The 22200-nt window shown below is 44.3% G+C and overlaps 1 protein-coding gene across 6 annotated transcripts in view; it reads left to right on the top strand.

The window, feature by feature from the left end:
* Positions 1 to 22200, top strand: part of LARGE1 (LARGE xylosyl- and glucuronyltransferase 1) — a 374291-nt gene that overhangs the window by 338935 nt on the left and 13156 nt on the right. For 3 of the 6 annotated variants that reach the window (XM_048832612.2, XM_048832595.2, XM_048832604.2), the window contains 2 exons: positions 10509 to 10655; positions 17712 to 17907. In XM_048832612.2, coding sequence (XP_048688569.2) covers positions 10509 to 10655; positions 17712 to 17907 — 343 coding nt within the window. Of the gene's footprint in view, positions 1 to 10508; positions 10656 to 14996; positions 15846 to 17711; positions 17908 to 22200 lie in introns of those variants that run through there. The other 3 variants (XM_075123486.1, XM_075123481.1, XM_048832620.2) reach the window with 2 other exon arrangements.

The raw sequence follows: 22200 nt of genomic DNA, 5'->3' as shown, positions 1-22200 counted from the left end.
GTGTTCCAAGAAGGAGGAGTGCTAGGCAGAGACGGGCTCCACCTAACGAAGAGAGGGAAGAGCATTTTCGCAAGCAGGCTGGCTAACCCAGTGAGGAGGGCTTTAAACTAGGTTTACCGGGGGAAGGAGACCAAAGCCCTGAGGTAAGTGGGATACCGGGAGGGAACAGGAGCGCGCGAGAGGGCAGGGCTCCTGCCTCATACTGAGAAAGAGGGACGATCAGCGAGTTATCTTAAGTGCCTATACACAAATGCAAGAAGCCTGGGAAACAAGCAGGGAGAACTGGAAGTCCTGGCACAGTCAAGGAATTATGATGTGATTGGAGTAACAGAGACTTGGTGGGATAAGTCACATGACTGGAGTACTGTCATGTCATGGATGGATATAAATTGTTCAGGAAGGACAGGCAGGGCAGAAAAGGTGGGAGAGTTGCACTGTATGTAAGGGAGCAGTATGACTGCTCAGAGCTCAAGTATGAAACTGCAGAAAAACCTGAGGGTCTCTGGATTAAGTTTAGAAGTGTGAGCAACAAGGGTGATGTCGTGGTCGGAGTCTGCTATAGACCACCGGACCAGGGGGATGAGGTGGACGAGGCTTTCTTCTGGCAACTCACGGAAGTTACTAGATCGCAGGCCCTGGTTCTCATAGGAGTCTTCAATCACCCTGATATCTGCTGGGAGAGCAATACAGCGGTGCACAGACAATCCAGGAAGTTTTTGGAAAGGGTAGGGGACAATTTCCTGGTGCAAGTGCTGGAGGAACCAACTAGGGGCAGAGCTCTTCTTGACCTGCTGCTCACAAACCGGAAAGAATTATTAGGGGAAGCAAAAGTGGATGGGAACCTGGGAGGCAGTGAGCATGAGATGGTTAAGTTCAGGATCCTGACACAGGGAAGAAAGGAGAGCAGCAGGATACGGACCCTGGACTTCAGAAAAGCAGACTTTGACTCCCTCAGGGAACTGATGGGCAGGATCCCCTGGGAGAATAACATGAGGGGGAAAGGAGTCCAGGAGAGCTGGCTGTATTTTAAAGAATCCTTATTGAGGTTACAGGGACAAACCATCCCGATGTGTAAAAAGAATAGTAAATATGGCAGGCGACCAGCTTGGCTTAACAGTGAAATCCTTGCTGATCTTGAACACAAAAAAGAAGCTTACAAGAAGTGGAAGATTGGACAAATGACCAGGGAAGAGTATACAAATATTGCTCGGGGATGCAGGAGTGAAATCAGGAAGGCCAAATCCCACCTGGAGTTGCAGCTAGCAAGAGATGTTAAGAGTAACAAGAAGGGTTTCTTCAGGTATGTTAGCAACAAGAAGAAAGTCAAGAAAAGTGTGGGCCCCTTACTGAATGAGGGAGGCAACCTAGTGACAGAGGATGTGGAAAAAGCTAATGTACTCAATGCTTTTTTTGCCTCTGTCTTCACGAACAAGGTCAGTTCCCAGACTACTGCACTGGGCAGCACAGCATGGGGAGGAGGTGACCAGCCCTCTGTGGAGAAAGAAGTGGTTCAGGACTATTTAGAAAAGCTGGACGAGCACTAGTCCATGGGGCCGGATGCGCTGCATCCGAGAGTGCTAAAGGAGTTGGCGGATGTGATTGCAGAGCCATTGGCCATTATCTTTGAAAACTCATGGCGATCGGGGGAAGTCCTGGACGACTGGAAAAAGGCTAATGTAGTGTCCATCTTTTAAAAAGGGAAGAAGGAGGATCCTTGGAACTATAGGCCAGTCAGCCTCACCTCAGTCCCTGGAAAAATCATGGAGCAGGTCCTCAAGGAATCAATTCTGAAACACTTAGAGGAGAGGAAAGTGATCAGGAACAGTCAGCATGGATTCACCAAGGGCAAGTCATGCCTGACTAATCTAATTGCCTTCTATGACGAGATAACTGGCTCTGTGGATGAGGGGAAAGCAGTGGACGTGTTGCTCCTTGACTTTAGCAAAGCTTTTGACACGGTCTCCCACAGTATTCTTGCCAGCAAGTTAAAGAAGTATGGGCTGGATGAATGGACTATAAGGTGGATAGAAAGTTGGCTAGATTGTCGGGCTCAGCAGGTAGTGATCAATGGCTCCATGTCTAGTTGGCAGCCGGTATCAAGTGGAGTGTCCCAAGGGTCGGTCCTTGGGCCGGTTTTGTTCACTATCTTCATAAATGATCTGGAGGATGGTGTGGATTGCACCCTCAGCAAGTTTGCATATGACACTAAACTGGGAGGAGAGGTAGATACGCTGGAGGGTAGGGATAGGATACAGAGGGCCCTAGACAAATTAGAGGATTGGGCCAAAAGAAATCTGATGAGGTTCAACAGGGACAAATGCAGAGTCCTGCACTTAGGACGGAAGAATCCCATGCACCGCTACAGACTCGGGACCGAATGGCTAGGCAGCAGTTCTGCAGAAAAGGACCTAGGGGTTACAGTGGACGAGAAGCTGGATGTGAATCAACAGTGTGCCCTTGTTGCCAAGAAGGCCAATGGCATTTTGGGATGTATACGTAGGGGCATTGCCGGCAGATCGAGGGACGTGATCGTTCCCGTCTATTCGACATTGGTGAGGCCTCATCTGGAGTACTGTGTCCAGTTTTGGGCCCCACACTACAAGAAGGATGTGGAAAAATTGGAAAACGTCCAGCGGAGGGCAACAAAAATTATTAGGGGACTGGAACACATGACTTATGAGGAGAGGCTGAGGGAACTGGGATTGTTTAGTCTGCGGAAGAGAAGAATGAGGGGGGATTTGGTAGCTGCTTTCAACTACCTGAAAGGGGGTTCCAAAGAGGATGGATCTAGACTGTTCTCAGTGGTAACTGATGACAGGACAAGGAGTAATGGTCTCAAGTTGCAGTGGGGGAAGTTTAGGTTGGATATTAGGAAAACCGTTTTCACTAGGAGGGTGGTGAAACACTGGAATGTGTACCTAGGAAGGTGGTGGAATCTCCTTCCTTAGATATTTTTAAGGTCAGGCTTGACAAAGCCCTGGCTGGGATGATTTAGTTGGGGATTGGTCCTGCTTTGAGCAGGGGATTGGACTTGATGACCTCCTGAGGTCCCTTCCAACCCTGATATTCTATGATTCTATGGGGATTTCACAACCTCCCTTGGAAGCCTGTTCCAGAGCTTAACTATCCTTATAGATAGAAAGTTTTCCCTATTATCTAACCTAAATCTTCCTTGCTGCAGATTCAGCAGTCAGAGGACATGGAGAACAATTGATCACCATCCTGTTTGTAACAGCCCTTCACGTATTGAAGACTGTTATCTGATTCCGACTCAGTCTGCTTTTCTCAGGACTAAACATGCCCTTTTTTTTTTTAAACATTTCCTCATAGATCATGTTTTCTAAACTGTTAATATTTTTGTTTTTCCTCTGGACTCTCTCCAGTTTGTCCACATATCTCTTAAAGTGTGGTGCCCAGAACTGGACATACTACTCCAGCTGAGGCCTCACCAGTGTCAATTGGACAATCACCCTCTGTGTCTTACATGAAACAACCTGTTAATACACCCTAGAATTATATTAGCCTTTTCCACAACTGCATCACATTGTTGACTCATATTCAATTTGTGATCCACTGTGACACCCAGATCATTTTCTGCAGTACTACTGCCCTGCCAATTAATCCCAATTTTGTATTTGTGCATTTGATTTTTCCTTCCAAAGTGCAGTACTTTGAACTTGTCTTTATTGAATTGCACCTTGTTGATTTCAGACCAATTCTCCAATTTGACGTGGTCATTTTGGATTCTAATCCTCTCCTCCAAAGCACTTGGAACCCCTTCCAGCTTGGTGTCATCCATAACTGCACACTATTCAAACTATGCTCTGAAAACAGAATTATTAATTTCCTTCTGGGTTTTTCTGTGGAACTCATTATCCAAGTCATTAATGAAAATATTGAACAGTACCAGACCGAGGACAGACCCCATTGGGACTCCACTAGATAAATCCACTTAGTTCGATAGTGAATCATTGATAATTACTCTTTGAGTACGGTCTTTCAACCAGTTATGCACGCATCCATACCATATTTCCCAAGTGTGCTTATGTGAATGTCATGTGGGACTGTGTCAAAAGCCTTACTAAAATGAAGATATATCACATCTACAGCTTTCCTTCTATTGCACACAAGGATGTGTGCAATAGGGGTTGCACACAAGGATGCCTGGGAAATGGTTTTCTAGACAATGCTAACAAAGAGAAAGTCTTCACAAATTCACATATCCTTGTTTTAGGTGTTTGGGAAAATTATAGGTATTAGAAAATAGATGCTGAGGTATTAAAACTGAAAATACCTTCTCAAGAACGGTACACAAATTAAATAGTTTCCCCAGTGTTAGTTGCAAAATATCCAGATTTATTATTGGCATTCCATTACACACATCCAGTGACAATTATGGTTGAAATCTTTCTAATTCAAATACCACAACGCCCACCGAAAAGGTGGAAGAAAATCGAATATACTTCAGACTATGAAATAGGTAGATTGTAATGGAATGGTGCTGCTAGAAAAATTAACATTGAAAAAATATTTTGATCAGTTAAACTGAGCATATCAAGTGCAAGGAAAAGCCAGCTAAAGAACTAGTGGTAGCTCAGCATGCTGCCCTGAGTTGGGATATATTGTCCATGTTTGGGAGTTAAGATAGGTCCTTTGCTCACAAACCAGCAAGGCTGGGGAAATGAAAGAGGGAATGGTTATGATATCCAGGGAAGAATTCTGGTGCTGCACCAACTGTCGCTGTCTGGTTGATTTGAGATGAACAGAAGCACTTTGTGAGCTCTGCATGTATCCCAAATCCCCTGCGTCCCCAGCAACTACATCCTTTCCCACCTCCTTATTTCCCTAGCCCCGACTCTCCCTCAGATTTTTGGTCAGCAGCTCCCTTTCCTCAGGAACCTCCACCTCATAATACAAACATGCTATGGCCCCCACCCAACCTTGATGCTCCCTGCCATTTTAAATACCACCTCATCACTGCTGAAATAATTGAAAATGCAGTCTCCGTTTCCTGTCCTCCACCTCCATCCTAGATCCCTTCAGTCTGGCTTCCACCCTCCACTCCACTGAAACTGCTGTTACCAAAGTTACTAAGAATTTCTTCATGAATAAATCACAGGGCTTCTACTCCATCCTCATCCTCCTTGACTTCTTGACTGCTTTTGGCACAGCTGACCACACCTTCCTCCTTGAAACGACGTCCTCCCTGGCTGTTCATGAACATCGCTCCTGATTTCCCTCCATCCTCTTTGGTTGTTCCTTCATTGTTTCAATCCGTGGACCCTGTGAAGGGGCTTATTCCTTCACCCACTTACTTCCCTGGTCCTTCTCGCATGAACAGAGAGCAACAATACCTGAAGTCCAAAGGTGCAAACAATTCGATGTTTATTGGGGTGAACTTCCAGCAAGCATGATTCCAGTTTCCTTCCTTAGTATCCCCCTTCCCAGCTCTGACACTACAGAGCCTTAGCTGTGGCCCTGTTCCCATTCCTGCTCTTAGCTAAACATGATTCCAATTTCCTACCCCCATTCCCTGTTCCCATTTCCCCCACCCCACCCACACTTCCTGATTGACTGCAGACTACATAGTAAAACTTGAGTTCTGCTTAGCTATACCTTAACCAATCATTTTACTGAAATTTAACTAACCAATCCTAACATATTGTAACATGATTATTTAACCAGTTATATCCCACCACCTTAATTAGTTTACGCCCAGCAAAATTAATTATACAGCAGACAGGAACAATCACAGAACCAGACAGAGATTATGCAGACAAACAATAGGGAAATGGGGACTACAGTGATAGAACAAACACAGAAATGTGAATTTCACATCCCAGCTATTGATAAGTGAGTTCTTGCCAGACAGAAAACTATCAACCTAAATTTCCTTTTACATCTTCTAGGCTCTTCCCTTTCTCTGGAGGTGATAGATCGGATCACCTTCCTAACAGCCCCATATTGACTAGTTTGGAATGTGAGGATGTGACCAGTCGCTTCCCAGCTTATGGCTGCCTCTGCTGCTTAGCCAAAGGCCCTAGCCTAAGAACAGGGCCTCAGACTGTCACAGTAAGAGAAGGCTCTTACACCGGCAGACAGGGATTTTGATTCTTTTATACCTCTATAACTAGCCAAGTGATAAGAATACACCTAAATTCTTAGAGTATAGGCCTTTACAGACTGGCCTGAATATCTATATCCTAACAGGCCCTCTTCCTCTCCTCTCCCACTTCTGGCGGACGTTCCACAGGGCTCCATCCTTGGTTCCCTAGTCTTCTCCTGCTATATGCCAGGCTAGGGTCTCCAGTTCTCATTGGACTTAAGGCAGCCAAAGTTAGACAGCAGAGGCTGCTCCACAGCTTTCTGCACCAGCTGTCCTCTCGGGCCCCTCATATGGGGAAGGGGCATTCTGGTGAGTTGGGGAGAAGGCAGGGTAGAGTGGAAGTCTATTCCCCCCGATCCTCCATGGCATAAAGCCCTCTATAGACTTTATGCACATTCGAGCTCCTCCCCTACAGCTCTAACGTGAAATGGGACCAGGCAGCTCAGGATTAGGGAGCAGCAAGTATCCCTCTGTAGTGCCCCTTCTGCATCCCAGGGTGGAACATCTGCCCAACTCTCTCCAGGGACCTCATCCACTCACATTACTTCAATTCCTATTCTATGCAAATGACTCACAAATTTACTTCTCTACTGTTGACCTGTCTCCCTCTATCCAGTCCCATACCTTGGCCTATCTCCCTGGCTTTTGCTTGTGGCTGTGTTACCATCCGCTTACATTCAACATGTCCAAAATGGAACTCACTTTTCCCCCTCTCCTTGTCACAGCTGACAGTGCCATCATCCTCCCCATTAATCAGGCCTATAACCTGGATGTCATCTGTGACTCTTACTCCCCCTCTCTCTAGCCCCACAAATCAGGGCCATATCCAGATCATGGCATTGCCTCCACCAGGACATTTCTAAAATCCACAATGCTAAAACTCTTGCTCAGGCCAGCATCAACTCCCGTCTTGACTAAAATGCAGTCCCCTCCTGTCTGGGTTTCCTAATTCCCACCTCAGCTCCCCCTAACATTCATTCCATGGTATCACTGCTCTGCTGCTGGGATCATGCTGACCATGTTGCCTCCCTCTTGGAGCATCTCCGCTGGTGGTTCTTCTGCTGCTGCATTCAATTCAAGTTTCTTATCCTTATCTTTATGGCCCTTCAGAACTTTTCCCCTCTCCATTTAACCACTCTTCCATCTTTTTGCATTGACTCCACCGTGTCCATCATGTCAGTGATTCCAGCCTCCTTCACCCATTTGTGTGTTCCTTTTTGCTTTCCTCCATGCCACCCCTATGCATGGAATGTTTTCCCTTACTAGTCCATAAAACTACTGTCCTCGCCTCCTTCCAGCCCATTCTCAAGTCCCTCCTCTGCAACGATACCTACAGTTAATGACCCACTGCCAATGGCTGTAAGGATTACCAATATAAATATTATTTTGTTTCTATCTAATAACTTAAGAAATGAGTGCACTGCAACTATATAGTTATGCAGACAATGTCCTCTACATCACCACATGGTGCTGCTGCTGTCACCCTTGTCCTCCCTCTTCTTTCCCTCATACGTCTTTGTTTGTTACACCCACTTATTATATCTGAAATTGGATCATAAGCTCTTTGGTGTTTGCACAGTGCCTAGTACAATGAGGCCTCAATCCCTGACTGGGGCTTCTGGATGCTACTGCCCTACAAATAAAAAATAATATCAACAGCCATAATTTAAAGATGCCATTTCCTGGCAAAACACCTAAGGAAGGACATCAGTGCAAACACTGCCTGCCCTTCCCCAGGGGTGAAACTCTGTGCGATGTAGCAGCCTGGGCTGCTGGCTCAGGTTTGCACATCTCTGAACCAAGGGGATGAACCAAGCCCATGGAGTCCTAAAATGGTGTCAGTGAGACTAAATTAGTGTGATTTCCATACTGAGAGGGGCTAGAAGAAACTGCAAGTTAAAGCAGGGGGAAGAATCATTAGGCGTGTCATAAACACTGGATTTTGGCATCACTCACTGATTCTGACAGGCTGAGGAAGCTCTGTTTAAAGGAGTCATCTACATGCAGATCATTAGCAGTGGTGGGAAACGAAACAGAGGAAAAAGTACAGGAAAGTTTTAATGGGAGGCTGATAAAATCCTTCAGTTCTGTAAAGTTTGTTGGAATGTGGCAGTGGCTCTTTAAACAATGCAAATTTTCAGAAAGCTGATTGAGAACAGCCTCATTTTATAGAATAGACCTATAGGGAATCCTAGGACGCAAAGTTAATATGAATTCCCTAAAATGCAAATTTTATTAAACAACCCTTTCCTCCTCCTCCTTCGATGCAGTGGGAATGAATTCTTGCTATTCTGGACCTAAGAAAAGTGGCTTGTTGGTTCCCTTTTGATGTTATGACAGCGTTCCCAAATGCTTCATCTCGTAAGGCTGCAGATAGTTTGTCGCTTATCAACATGGTCCTTGGTTGCTCATTGCAGTACCATAAAAGTTAGTACAGTAAATCCTATTAAGGGGAACTGAGTTTGACATGGGGAGAGAGGCAGATGTTTCATATGAAATGCAAAGATAATGAAAGGGAAATTGAGGCAGAGTTATTTCTACTGACAAGTATAGTAAGATTCAATTTGCGGTAGCAGTGACTTCTTTTCTTTTTTTTTAGTTACTTAGGAAAGTGAAGGCCCAATAGCTCTGGTTAGAGCTGCGTGCAGTGCAGGCAGGTGTTATGCCAGATTGCTCTGTTATTGCTATTATTAATTAATAGTGCAGTTAAAATTATTTGTATATCAGCAGAGTCTGAAGTCCCCAGGATGAAGGCCCCATTGTGCTAAGTGCTGTACAGTTCTTCCCTGAATAGCTCCCAGTCAAAATAGGCAAACAGACAAAAGGTGGGATAAAGGGATGCAACATACACACAGCTCTTCTGCTCAGGAATTGCCTCTTTGTACTGCACTTGTACAGTGTGCCTAGCACAATGGGGCGGGGGAACTAAATGCTACCACAGTACAAATAATCATCATAATACACACAGTTCTGCTAATTGACCTCAGTCTTAATTTGCGGCATCTGACAGCACACCTCAGTTCTGAGCTTGTTACTCCACACATGGGCCTCCCCTTGAGCAGAGACTAACAGTTTTGGCGCATGGTATATTTGAGGACGCGTGTGTGTGTTGTGAAATACGTTTAGATTGGCACCAGCTCCCAGTCTGCGTGGTGTGCGAGTTCTAAACAAGTGTTAAAAACAATGACAAAGTAACAGCTCAATGGGCCAGTAGAGGGCAATGGTACAAAAGTACCCAGGGTTTGAGCAGTGACTCTCCCTTTAAAGTTGGGAACAAAATTTAGACCAGGAGACAGGAAAATTACCATAACAAAGCACTTTCAAAACTTAAATCTTTTAAAACCAGAAGCTAAACTCCCATCGAGACTCTACTATAGTGTGTTTCTCTAAGGCATAGACAGTGTCTGACTGGAACAGTTGATCTTTCATGTAAGCAGTGGTTCTCAACCAGGAGTCCAGGGCTCCTTAGGGGACCACAAGCAGGTTTCAGAGAGTCCGCCAAGCAGGGCTGGCATTAGACTTGCTGGGGCCCAGGGCAGAAAGCCGAAGCCCCACCGGTGAAGCCTGAGGCCCTAAGCCCTGCCACCAGGGCTGAAGTTGAAGCCTGAGCAACTTAGCTTCACAGGGTCCACGGTGGCATGGGGCCCTAGGCAATTGCCCTGCTTGCAACCTCCTAACGCCGGTCCTGGTTTTTATACGTAGAAAAACACAGTTGTGGCACAGCTGGGCCATGGAGTTTTTATACCATGTTGCGGGTCGGGGGGGAGGGAGGCTTAGAAAGAAAAAGGTTGAAAACCCCTGCCTTAAAGAAATGGATGTCTTTTACTGATGGGCTCTCCCTAGCTTTCATTGTCAGAAAATCTAAATGCTGACTGAATTAATTGCCACTTCTTCCTAAATTGCTGGGTTTTACCAGTGTAAATGTGAAAGAGAGTTTGGAACATAGAGACTAATTACGTTGAAGTGTAACCAGTCTCCTCATACAGAGTCCCAAACTGTCCTGGCCAAATTGTGTCAGCTTAGAACTGCCATTCCTTGGCTGGTTATTTCCATAATCTGTAATAACAAACAGGACCGTTCAAGGAATTTGGCCTTTACTCAGCTGAATGTCTCTTATAGGGAAAAGCAACTGAACCTACTCAAATTTATTATTCAGATAGACCTATATCACTGGGCAGTCAGCCAAATGCACCTTGAGTTTACAAACTTTCGTAGCAATGTATTGCTTAGTTTTTTCCTAGACCAACGGGTTAAATGAGATGAGGAAAACTACTCCGCACCAAGAAAAAGCTGTGCCATGGTAGAATGCACCACTTGATCTCTTTGTTCTTTACTATGAAAAGCCCTGTGATTTGCCCAGGTTAAAATTCTCCCCTCTGTATTCATTGCTCTTCTCTGCCAGGAAGTCTGTCATCCAGCTAGACTTGGCCAATACCAAGAAAGCTCTGATCGTACCAGCTTTTGAGACCCTTCGGTACCGCCTCTCCTTCCCCAAGTCAAAAGCAGAGCTGTTATCTATGTTGGACATGGGAACCCTCTTCACATTCAGGTAACAGAAGGCGCTTTCACTGAACCTCCAGCAGTGATCAACCTTGGCTTCTTGCTCATCTGTGGACATGTGGCTTGCCTCTCCCCTGGCCAGTCAGTAGTTCAATTAAGAAATGTATTGAGGTTTTCCCCCACTTTATTAAAAGGCAGTGATCTAGTGCCCCAACAGCTTGATTGGTGCATGTATTTCATCTTTAAACCCTGCATGTTATCTACTAATATTTCCCTGAGGGTTTTGCCCTTCCCTGTAGTCTAACCTCCTATTGTTAAATTGGCCTCATTTTATTTTTGACATTTTTATTGCATTACAAAATCACACAAGAGCATTAAACCAGCGAGTGTGTAATATACCCTTTGTTGGCTAAGCACAGTCCAGGTAACTACCATTCATGTGACCAAGAAATAGTTTTCTACTGTTCACCAGCTGGCCCCAATATTGACTGATTGATCAATTTTTTAAAAGGCTGAATGGTCATGGGTCTTTTATAAGCTAGTGAGCAGCTAGACAAGTAAATGATGTTTCTCAATGCAAAGGAAAAACATTGTGGTTTTGTCGGTCTGAATACAAGACTGGGAGGCAGGAACACCTGAGGTTTAAACTCATCTGTGAGACAGACTCCTTCGGTGGCCTTGGATCAGGGGTGAAAGTAGGCTAGCATGGCGTACCGGTAAGAAGTGGCCGCAGGTACCAGCCCGTACGCAGCTGATGTCATACCACTGCCATGGCAGCACTTTAACATCGCTTCCCCTTTTGCCTCACCTCCCATTGGCAGCCCGGCCAGTAGGTCCTACCGGCAGGGCCACCGACGGAGGGGGTAAAAGGGGCAGCTGCCCTGGGGCCCAGCAATTTAAAAGGGCCGGGGCTCCCGGCTGCTGCTACCACAGCAGCAGCCGGAGCCCCAGGCCCTTTTAGATTGCCGCCAGAGCCCTGGGCAGCGTGGGCCAGGCAGTGTGGATGGGCTGGCTGGGGGAGGCTGACGCCCCACCCCTTCCACCTGAGGTCCCGCCCCTTTCAGGGCCCTCTTACCAGTAAGTCTTCTGTGTTACTTTCACCCCTGCCTTGGACTTCCCTTCTCTGCTTCAGTCCCCTCATCTGTAAATTGAGAATAATAATACTTACCTAGGCTTGATGAGTGGATAATTTGAAAGTGCCACAAAGCTAGAAAGTGTGCAGTGTAGCCTGCTGGGTGCAGCACCAGACTGGGCCTCAGGAGACCTTGGTTCTATTTCCAGCTCTGACCTGCTGGATGACCTTTGACAAACCACTTCACCTCCCGGTGCCTCAGTTTCACATCTGTAAAATGGGGATAATAATGCTTACCTCTCCTGTGTTAAAACGCTGTGAGAGCTATAGATGAAAACCATTATATAAGAGCTAGGTGGTATTATTATTATTATTATTCAGTGGAAATCTTCCTCTCCTTTCCCCTTGTCTTTCCTCGTCTCACAAATTGTTCTTGTGGCAGATGCCGCTTTTCCCCCACTACCTGTATTCCATACCTCTCCACTTGCAGTGGGTTTCTTTCATGTTGCTAAGCTGCAGCATCTTCTGAGGTGCACTAGCAACTTCTTTGCCAGCTGCTTCTACAGACACTACAGCAGGTGGTTCATATGACCCTGAAGTACACTGTTTTGATGGTACCACTGTCTGTGATTCACTTGGAAACAGGAAACTCAAGGCAACTGAAAGGTAGGAGAAAGAATAGAGGTGTTATATCAGCTCCTGGGAAAAAAATCTCAAGGGGGTGAGGAAAGTTTGCTCTCCTCTCTCCTTCCATTGCTCCTTAACTGTATAGCAATTTATAGATTAACTTGAGGTTTGTTTATAGGAAATAACTTTCCCTCTTAGGTGAAAAAATAACCTCTAGTGAGAAATAATACCCTCAAGATTTTACTTCAGATCTTATATTCCATTGACAATCACATTTTCAGCCTGCACCGTAGTGATTTTCCACTATGGACCTCATCTTCAGGCTTTATAGTATATACGTATGTTACATGCATGCACACAGCCAAATCCTGAAGTCCTTTCTAAACTCCCTGTAACTTCATTGGGGATTTGACCCGAGTAAGGACTGAATAAGAACAGGGAAAAGATGTCAGGCCTGCAGTACATTTATGTACTTACTTGGGACATATTTTATAAACACTCTCCTAATCATCTCTGTCTCATCATATTGGTCAAATCTATCAGCAGGCAACAACCGCTGGGACCGGGGCTGAGCATTTCCACCTACATTTTCAAGGTGCTTTTAATAACGCTGCAAGTTGAAGCCAAGCTAGCGAGAGTGAGCTGGGAGGAGGACTGCTGTGACAGTGATTGCTGATCATGCCTGCAGCATCCCAGATCCTCACACCACATGCTAGATTACAATCTTTTCCTCAGTGAAATTGCTTTTGTCACCTCTTTTCCAAATGGTGACCTTTTCTGCCTCTGGGCTGCTGAAAAATACAAAGCGGCTCTCAATTACATCCTTCCCACAACTACCCCCCCCCCCCCAAACACACACATCCACATAAACACAAAAAGTCATTTAAGCTTTCACGGTTGCCAAGAGGTGCTGTGTGAAAAACCTTTGCACCAGGGGAATACCTTGTGAAATCATTCTGGCTTTGTTTCATGGAATTAGTTTTTACTGTGCCTTGGCAAGATGTATCTACTTAGTACTGGGTAATGTCCCAAGGACAAGGGACTGTGCTTCTGGTGGACTCTGACAAGGATAATGAAGGTACAGAAGGTAAAAGAAAGCACCATATTGAGACAGTGTAACCAGCAATAACTGATAAACTGGTTGAGGGCTCAGCCCATAACCACATCAGTATTCCCATTGAAGCCAATGGGACTGCTCATGTGCTTAAAGTTAGGCACATGTTGAAGTACTTGGAGGATGAAGATCTGAATGAGAAAACTGGGGATGTTGGTTTGCATGCCGAAGAGACAATATTACTGATACAAGAGGCAATAAGACTGATGAATTTCACTACTATGTCTCTGTGACAAATGTCTGGTAAAAATTACCATTTTACGGTAGAGTCTTTTGGGTGGAGATCTTTTTAACAGTATCTAAATAACTTCAGCAGAGCTAAAATTTCACAAGATAGTCAGCCTGTAGCCAATACCCAGTTTTGGCATGTATATATTCCTGAACTATCAGAAAGATGGCTACAAACCCAATTGTTCTTTCATAATCAGTCTATAGTGACCTTATTTCAGCATCCCACATCCACCTCCCTCTTTCTCTTCCCTTACCAGACATATCTGCTACAAGATACAATATCCACTTGATATAGCAACTGCACAGTTATTGCATTGTGTTCCCAGCGAATATGATATCTGATCCCAGAGTTCATCCACTTAATAACTAGATTTTCCCCCCTCATTCAGAAGCACAATAATATGATTATTATCTTGTTATACTCTCTTAGCTGCCAATGTGTGTGGTTTCTCCATGTGATCCCATCATATTGAGCTAAGTCATGCTGAAGAAGCAAATGCAAAATCCTTGATCTATTTAGAGACCCTGTTACATTGAGAAAAACACTGACACTAACAATGGAATTTCAGGTGCTTTTAAAGAAGCTGAATTTTCTGTACACGATTTGTTGGTCTCAGTTTATTTTCTTGTGCACAGGTGGCCGCATCACAGAACCACCCTCACTGCTGTATTGATTGGCATCTTATAGTCAGCTGTTGAGTCAGAGATACCAAGAACTGAATAGACTTAGAAAATGAACTACCCTCTGATCCATCGGTTTGGACCCTCCCAAGGAAATACATTGATTGGACAGGGAGCATGTAGCTCCTCCCTCCTTTAATCAGCGTTTCCACTTTCCTTTCACTCACCTTCTCCCCTCCTTTTCCCCCACTACCTTCCCTTCTAGTTTGCTTTTGTCTCCTCCGCTCCCTCCCTGATTTTTTTCTCTCGTGCTCTTCTTTATCCTGTTTTGCTCTTCCCTTTTTGGTTTTCTCTTCTCTCTCTCTCTCTCTCCCTGCCTCCCAGGGGATACCTGTGCTGCTGCTCCTGCCTCTATTACTATGTGAGTGGGGCCCTGGATAACTGTAGAGGGAAAGTGATACAACTCTGGTCAGGTTCATGTTCTGCTCTTGCTGTTGCCACTGGGGAAGCATTATGGACAGGAATTAATTAATTAGCTGTCATTTGTAGGGTGCTTTGAAAATTCAGATCACTACAACTGTTAAATAGTAAGCACGTATTTATTTATTTACTTACTTACTTACTACTTTCAAAATGCTAGAGGAAGGATGAGGGAAAATGCTGCATTCCCCACAATCCTACATCAGATTTAAAACGCCTGTTATGATTGTGGTTTATTTCACTAGGGCCTGGATTGAGACTACCAACTCATTTCCTGAAGACATCAAATGGCCAACAGATGGTAAAATTGTGTCGGTGCCAGAATATGAGCGAGATAAGGTAGGTGAGGAAATATCTTTTATTGGACCAACTTCTGTTGATGGGAATGTGCAAGCTTTTGCCCAGACCTGAAGAAGAGCTCTGTGAAGTTTGAAATCTTGTATCTTCCATCAACAGAAATTGGTCCAAAAGAAGATTTTCCCTTACTTACCTCGTCTCTCTCAATAGATGGTAAAGGTTTTGATCTCTCGCAGCCTGGAAAGTCAAACCAGTGACTTAGAGTTGAATGGCTCTGTGCTACTAGTTAGCCAGTCTCATTGAAGTGATGCAACCTGTTTAACTATGATGATGATAATAATAACAACAACAACATATAAAAGTGAAACCTTCACATCTTAAAAGAACATCAGTTACTGTATAGTAAATAATTTCCTGATAGCCATTTCCCTCCTGCACTGATCTATTCCAGGATGAAGAGAGAAAGTGAACTTTAGCTTCTTTCGGTTTCTCTAGGTACTATAAACAATAAGATACACCCAAAATGTAAACTCTGAGGCTGTAATTTTTACCTCTGTGTTCCTGGTTCTTCATAGTTTGTAATGTTATCCAGACCTCTGAGATCAAAATATTAGGATCTAGGCCCTAAACCTGCAAATAGTTACGCACATGTTTCACTTTACGCACAAGTTGTCTGTCCCCTTGAAGTCAAGGTGCCTTATATTGCCCAACTGCATGTTTGTTTTGCTCCTCTGTTATAAATCTCAAAATACTACAATACAGATCACCTGCCTTATGTTTTTTTCTTGATTTAATCCATGATTCTGCAGCAAGAGCCTGTCTCAGCGATTTCTGGAAAAGTGTAAGAAGAGTAAAAGGGCAAGAGAATCATTGCTCCTTGTGTTAGTGGGGTGAATTCAAGCTGTGCTTGGAAGAGACCTGCCGTGACATAAATAAGATTAACAAAATATTAAAGGATCCTTTCTTATAAATTGAATTGATGGTCTTACATAGAATCATGTTGGATAAAATGATATCTGTAGTATCATGGAGAGCATTTATCTAGACTTTTACGTATTAGTGGAATTATTTATTTGGGTTCTTACAGTAATAATAAAAAAGAGGCACTTGTCCAGAGCTCCAGGTGTCTCTTGCACAACATAAAATGTAAATATAAAATATATAATTCTCATCATCGTGGAACTGTAATAGCCAATTCAAGAGCTTTAAATGAACTACACAATTACATACCTATTTTCCAGCATTGATGGCACCGCACCATTGCTGGGAAATGGATATCAAATTTTGTAGTGTAGATGCATCCCTTGTGTTTTCCATAATTATTGTTTCTCAGTATCAGTCATGGATAGCCCTTTTAATAATTGTCTTTTTGTCAGTTAACTTCATCAGCCTGGTATGTATAAGCACCAAGCACATGGAAGTACAGTAACTCCTCACTTAACGTTGTAGTTATGTTCCTGAAAAATGTGACTTTAAGCAAAACGATGTTAAGTGAATCCAATTTCCCCAAAAGAATTAATGTAAATAGCGGGGGGTTAGGTTCCAGGGGGAAAATTTTTTTGCCAGACAAAAGACTATATTGTGTGTGTGTGTGTATATATATATATACATACACACACACAGTATAAGTTTTAAACAAACAATACTGTACACAGCAATGATGATTGTGAAGCTTGGTTGAGGTGGTGACGTCAGAGGGTGGGATATTTCCCAGGGAATGCCTTACTGCTAAATGATGAACTAGCAATTGGCTGAGCCTCAAGGGGTTAACTTGTTGTTAATGAAGCATCACACTCTACCAGGTAGCAGGAATGGAGGGAGGGGAGACAGCATGGTAGATAGAGACACACACTGTGTGTGTATGTGTGTGTGTGTGGGGGGGGAGGAATGCGCATTTCCCCTTTAAGTAAGCTGACCCACTCTTAAGTACACTGCCTTGTTAAGTTAATCAGCAAGCTGAGACCACAGCTGCTGCCAAGAAGCTCCCTCTGTCCTGAGTCCTGTCCTGTGTCCCCCCCTCTCCGTTCTATGGAGATGGGGTAAGTGGGGGTGCAGGAGAAAGGGGGAGGGGGACACCCTGACATTAGCCCCGCTCTCCTCCCCCCCCCCCCCAGCAAGCAGGAGGTTCGGGGAGCAGCTCCAAGGCAGAGGGCAGGAGCCGCACATGGCAGTGGGGGGAGGGACAGCTGAACTGCCAGCAATTGGTAGCCCGCTGGGCTGGGCGGCTGCCGCACAGAGAACTTAGGGGAGCAGGGAGCTGATACGGGAGCTGCAAGTCCACCCTGGTTCCAAGCCCCCACCTGCTAGCTGCAACCGGCCGCTCTTCCTGCAAGCAGTGGACAAAGCAGGCGGCTGCCAAACGACGTTATAAGGGAGCGTTGCGCAACTTTAAACGAGCATGCTCCCTACTTGATCAGCAAGGTCGCAACAAAACAGCGTTAATCAGGACAGCTTTAAATGAGGAGTTCCTATATTGGAAAATGCTTCAGAAATGGTCATAGTGTATTGAGTTGCCTATAATATGTCCTAAAAATAATAGCGGACTGTACAGCTAATGTCCTCATTTTCAAGGGTTCCATCTCAAAGCTAATGTTGTGCAGTTTTACCAAGATGTGTCTTATTTCACTGTTCCCCCACGCCCATGCAAGTTGTGTATATTCAAGGTATCACGTCTGGACGAAAGGGCATGCACCAACGAACTTTGCCAAATGGCGGACAGCCACCACACCTTACCAAGTTGAGTGGGAAGCAGACTTTGAGCCATATGTTGTTGTGAGGCGGGACTGCCCGGAGTATGACAGAAGGTTTGTAGGATTCGGCTGGAACAAAGTAGCTCACATAATGGAACTGGATGCACAGGTGAGGAGACCTCTTCTTAATGAGATTCTTAGTGAGATGCATGGTTTTTATAACAGAGGGGTAGCCGTGTTAGTCTGGATCTGTAAAAGCAGCAAAGAGTCCTGTGGCACCTTATAGACGAACAGACGTATTGGAGCATAAGCTTTCGTGGGTGAATACCCACTTCGTCAAATGCATGTAGCGGAAATTTCCAGAGGCAGGGATATGGTTTTTGTATGAAACCCTTATACTGTGGAAGTGGATTCAGATTCCATGTCACCAAATTATTCAGCTAGCCATACTGGATTCTGTAACTGGTTACTTTCATCTAAGAGAGAAAACCCTTGTTTAGTATTGGCTGAGCATTAAAAGTTGTGCCTCATTTAATTGATTTATCAAATCTAAGAGGAGTCTGTCATCTCAGAGAGGCACATTTCCTTCCCCTGTTCCCCACTTCCTCCTGGACTACTGACCCTGATCATTAGCAGGTACTTACTAACATACACTGGCTCATTTGTGTTGGCCACTCTATGAGGGGTAGAGTACAAGGCATGCAACCCCTGCTTTCCCCATCGTGCCTGCAGCTGAGGGGCAGGGAGACTGTGCAGGGATGGGTGTGTCCATGTATGCATGTCTCTGTGTGTGCATTGAGGGGGACGTTTATACCCCTGCTTACACCTCTGCACAGTCACATTGGCTGGGCCGCAATCAGGCCCTTTATGTTCCATAAGGATATTCCCAATGGGGGTATTCTCAGCTATAGAGGGAAAAACATGTTTATTAACCAAATAAATATAGTGTCTACTATATTATCCTAATAATAATACTTAGCGTTGCATAACACTTTAATTTTACAATGCACTTTTCAAACACTGACCAGTGAAACTTCAGTTGTGGAGAATATCAATGTAATGATGTATTATCTGCTAATCTGTGTAAGCGGGTTTACAGTTCCAGTTGTAGCTCTCCTAAAGCACTCACAGTTTCACGCTTATTTGTGCAGCGGCATTCAGCCAACGTACAGCGTCATACAAAGGAAAGTGGAAGCTCTTTCAAAGGAGATTGTAGCATTGTTCTTTTAAATGGTCATTGAGATGGAACTGTCTCTGGGGATGTGTTTCCTTGCTCCTCCAGCCTCCAAACACACTAATATTTAAAAGATGTTTTGTTTATAATGGCTGAGAGACTGGGCTATTCTCCTATCGAGAATCTGTCATCGTGGAGGAAACTTGGAATTACTGGGCTACCCAGTAGCTCACTGAGGCAGCTCTGCCAGGAACTTCTGGAACCAGGGCTTTCCCTATATCGGGGCTGAGACTGCAATACTTCCCATTAGTCTCTCTTCCTTGCAATGGAGACAGCTCCTTGACACACTCCCACATCCACCAATGTGATATATGCCATCATGTGCCAGCAATGCCCCTCTGCCATGTACATTGGTCAAACTGGACAGTCTCTACGTAAAAGAATAAATGGACACAAATCAGATGTCAAGAATTATAACATTCATAAACCAGTCGGAGAACACTTCAATCTCTCTGGTCACGCAATCACAGACATGAAGGTCGCTATCTTAAAACAAAAAAACTTCAAATCCAGACTCCAGCGAGAAACTGCTGAATTGGAATTCATTTGCAAATTGGATACTATTAATTTAGGCTTAAATAGAGACTGGGAGTGGCTAAGTCATTACGCAAGGTAGCCTGTTTCCTCTTGTTTTTTCCTAACCCCCCCCCCCAGATGTTCTGGTTTAACTTGGATTTAAACTTGGAGAGTGGTCAGTTTAGATGAGCTATTACCAGCAGGAGAGTGAGTTTGTGTGTGTATGGGGGTGGGGGGGATGTGAGAAAACCTGGACCTATGCAGGAAATAGCCCGACTTGATTATGTAAAGAGTTGTCACTTTGGATGGGCTAGCACCAGCAGGAGAGTGAATTTGTGTGGGGGGGGTGGAGGGTGAGAAAACCTGGATTTGTGCTGGAAATGGCCCACCTGTTGATCACTTTAGATAAGCTATTACCAGCAGGACAGTGGGGTGGGAGGAGGTATTGTTTCATATTCTCTGTGTGTATATAAAGTCTGCTGCAGTTTCCACAGTATACATCTGATGAAGTGAGCTGTAGCTCACGAAAGCTCATGCTCAAATAAATTGGTTAGTCTCTAAGGTGCCACAAGTACTCCTTTTCTTTTTGCGAATACAGACTAACACGGCTGTTCCTCTGAATCCCCTCTAAAGAGAGCCTATAGAGGGTTTTCCTCAAAGAGCTTTGCTCTCTTGGCTAGGCCTCAGTTAGGGGATCCCTATCCCCTCTTTTTTTGTACTTTGATCCTTCTTCCCACCCCCACCTGCCATTGCCGACTGCTTATCAGCCCTCAGCTCATCAGCAGGGGATTTAGGGAGTGGGATAAGACTGACCAGGCCTCTCAGCAATATCCTCTCCCCAAGGGGGGGGGGGGGGGGAAATAGTGCTGGACACCCATGAAGCTTTCTACTGCATTTGAGGTGCCACTCCCATTGATTAGGTCTTTGCCTAAGCAGCTGCTTCAGTATTCTAGCCTCAGCTGGCAGAGTCACCTCCCAGCTCAGGGAAAGATTTCAGTGCCTTTTAGCAAATCCAGCACCTATCAGGAGGCCTGCATGTGAGACTCCATCACAGAGGGCCTATGCTGCTATAGCCCGTCAAAATGGCAGACAGGATGGAAATAATTATAATTATTCTGGAAGCACCACATGCCCATGGTGCTGGGGTCTGTACAGATATATAGCTAGTGACAGACTCTGCTCCTAAGGACTTACAAACTTGTAGTTAGAGTGTGAGGTTCCTGCAGGTGGGATTTTTTTCTGAAGGGGATTCTCCTTGCTCTAGGGACAAGCTCTAAGGTACTTTCCCTGGCCTTCCAGTGACTCCTGGACCTAGCCAGTTAGCAGCCCCTCTCTCAGCCGCTTTCAAAAGTATAATAATATTTTATATATATATATATTGGTAGCCCCCAAAGGCCCCAATTGGGAAGGGGATGGCCACCCCATTGTGCTGGTCTCTACAAACACAGAAGAGAGACAGTTCCTGCCCTGAAGGATTTACAGTTTAAAGACACAAGCAGACAACTGGAAGAAAGCTAATCTTGTGCCAATATTATAAATAGGTAAATGGGATGACCCAGGAAATTATAGGCCTGTCAGCTTGACATCAGTCCAGGAAAAATGATAGAATGGCTGAAACTGGACTTGATTAATAAAGAATTAAAGAAGGCTAATGTAATTAATGCCAATCTACATGGTTTTATGGAAAATAGATTCTGTCTAACTAGATACCTTTTTTGATGAGATTATAAGTGGTATGATAAGTCTAAGTATATTACATCAACACTATTACCATTATGTAAATTATTTGACTTGGTACCACTTGACATTTTGATTAAGAAACTATATTGATACAAAATTAACATGGCACACATTAAGTGGATTAAAAACTGACTGACAGGTCTCAAAATGTAACTGTAATCGGAGAATCATCATCAAATTTTTAGAGGGGTGCCAAAGGGATCAGTTCTTGGTCCTGAGCTATTTAACAGTTCTATCAATGACATGAAAGAGAACATAAAATCATTGATAAAGTTTGCAGCTGACACCAAGAATGGGGAAGTGGTAAATAATGAAGAGAACCAGTTGCTGATAGAGAGAAATCTGGATCACTTGGTCAACTGCGCTCAAAGACACTATATGCATTTTAATACCGCTACATGTAAAGCTATACATGTAGGGACAAAGAATTACACACTTTTTACAGGGTGGGAGAATCTGTCCTGAGAAACAGTCATTCTGAAAAGAACTTGGTGGCATGGGGATAGATAATCAGCTGAACATGAGCTCCCAGTGTGACTCTGGCCAAAAGGACTAATGTGATCTTGGATTTATAAACAGGGGAATCTCAAGTAGAAGTAAGGGGTTCTATTACTTCTGTATTTGTCACTGATGTGACTGCTACTGGAATACTTTTGTGTCCAGTTCTGGTGTTCACAATTCAAGAAGGTTGCTGCTGGATTGGAGAGGGTTCAGAGAAGAGTCATGAGAACAATTAAAGGATTGGAAAACTTACAGTGTTAGACTCAAGGAGCTTTACCCATTTCATTTATTAAAGAGAAGGTTAAGGGGTGACTTGATCACAGTTTATAAGCACCTGCTTGGGCAATAAAACTTTAATAATGTGCTCTTGATAATCTAGCAAAGGTATAACAAGATCCAGTGGCAGGAAGTTGAAGTTAGACAAATTCAGATTAGGAATAAGGCATACATTTTTAAAAGTGAGGGTAATTA

This window comes from Caretta caretta, chromosome 1 (assembly GCF_965140235.1).
Source record: "Caretta caretta isolate rCarCar2 chromosome 1, rCarCar1.hap1, whole genome shotgun sequence".
NCBI classification, from domain to species: domain Eukaryota; kingdom Metazoa; phylum Chordata; order Testudines; family Cheloniidae; genus Caretta; species Caretta caretta.
This window is presented reverse-complemented; position numbering and strand designations above follow the sequence as displayed.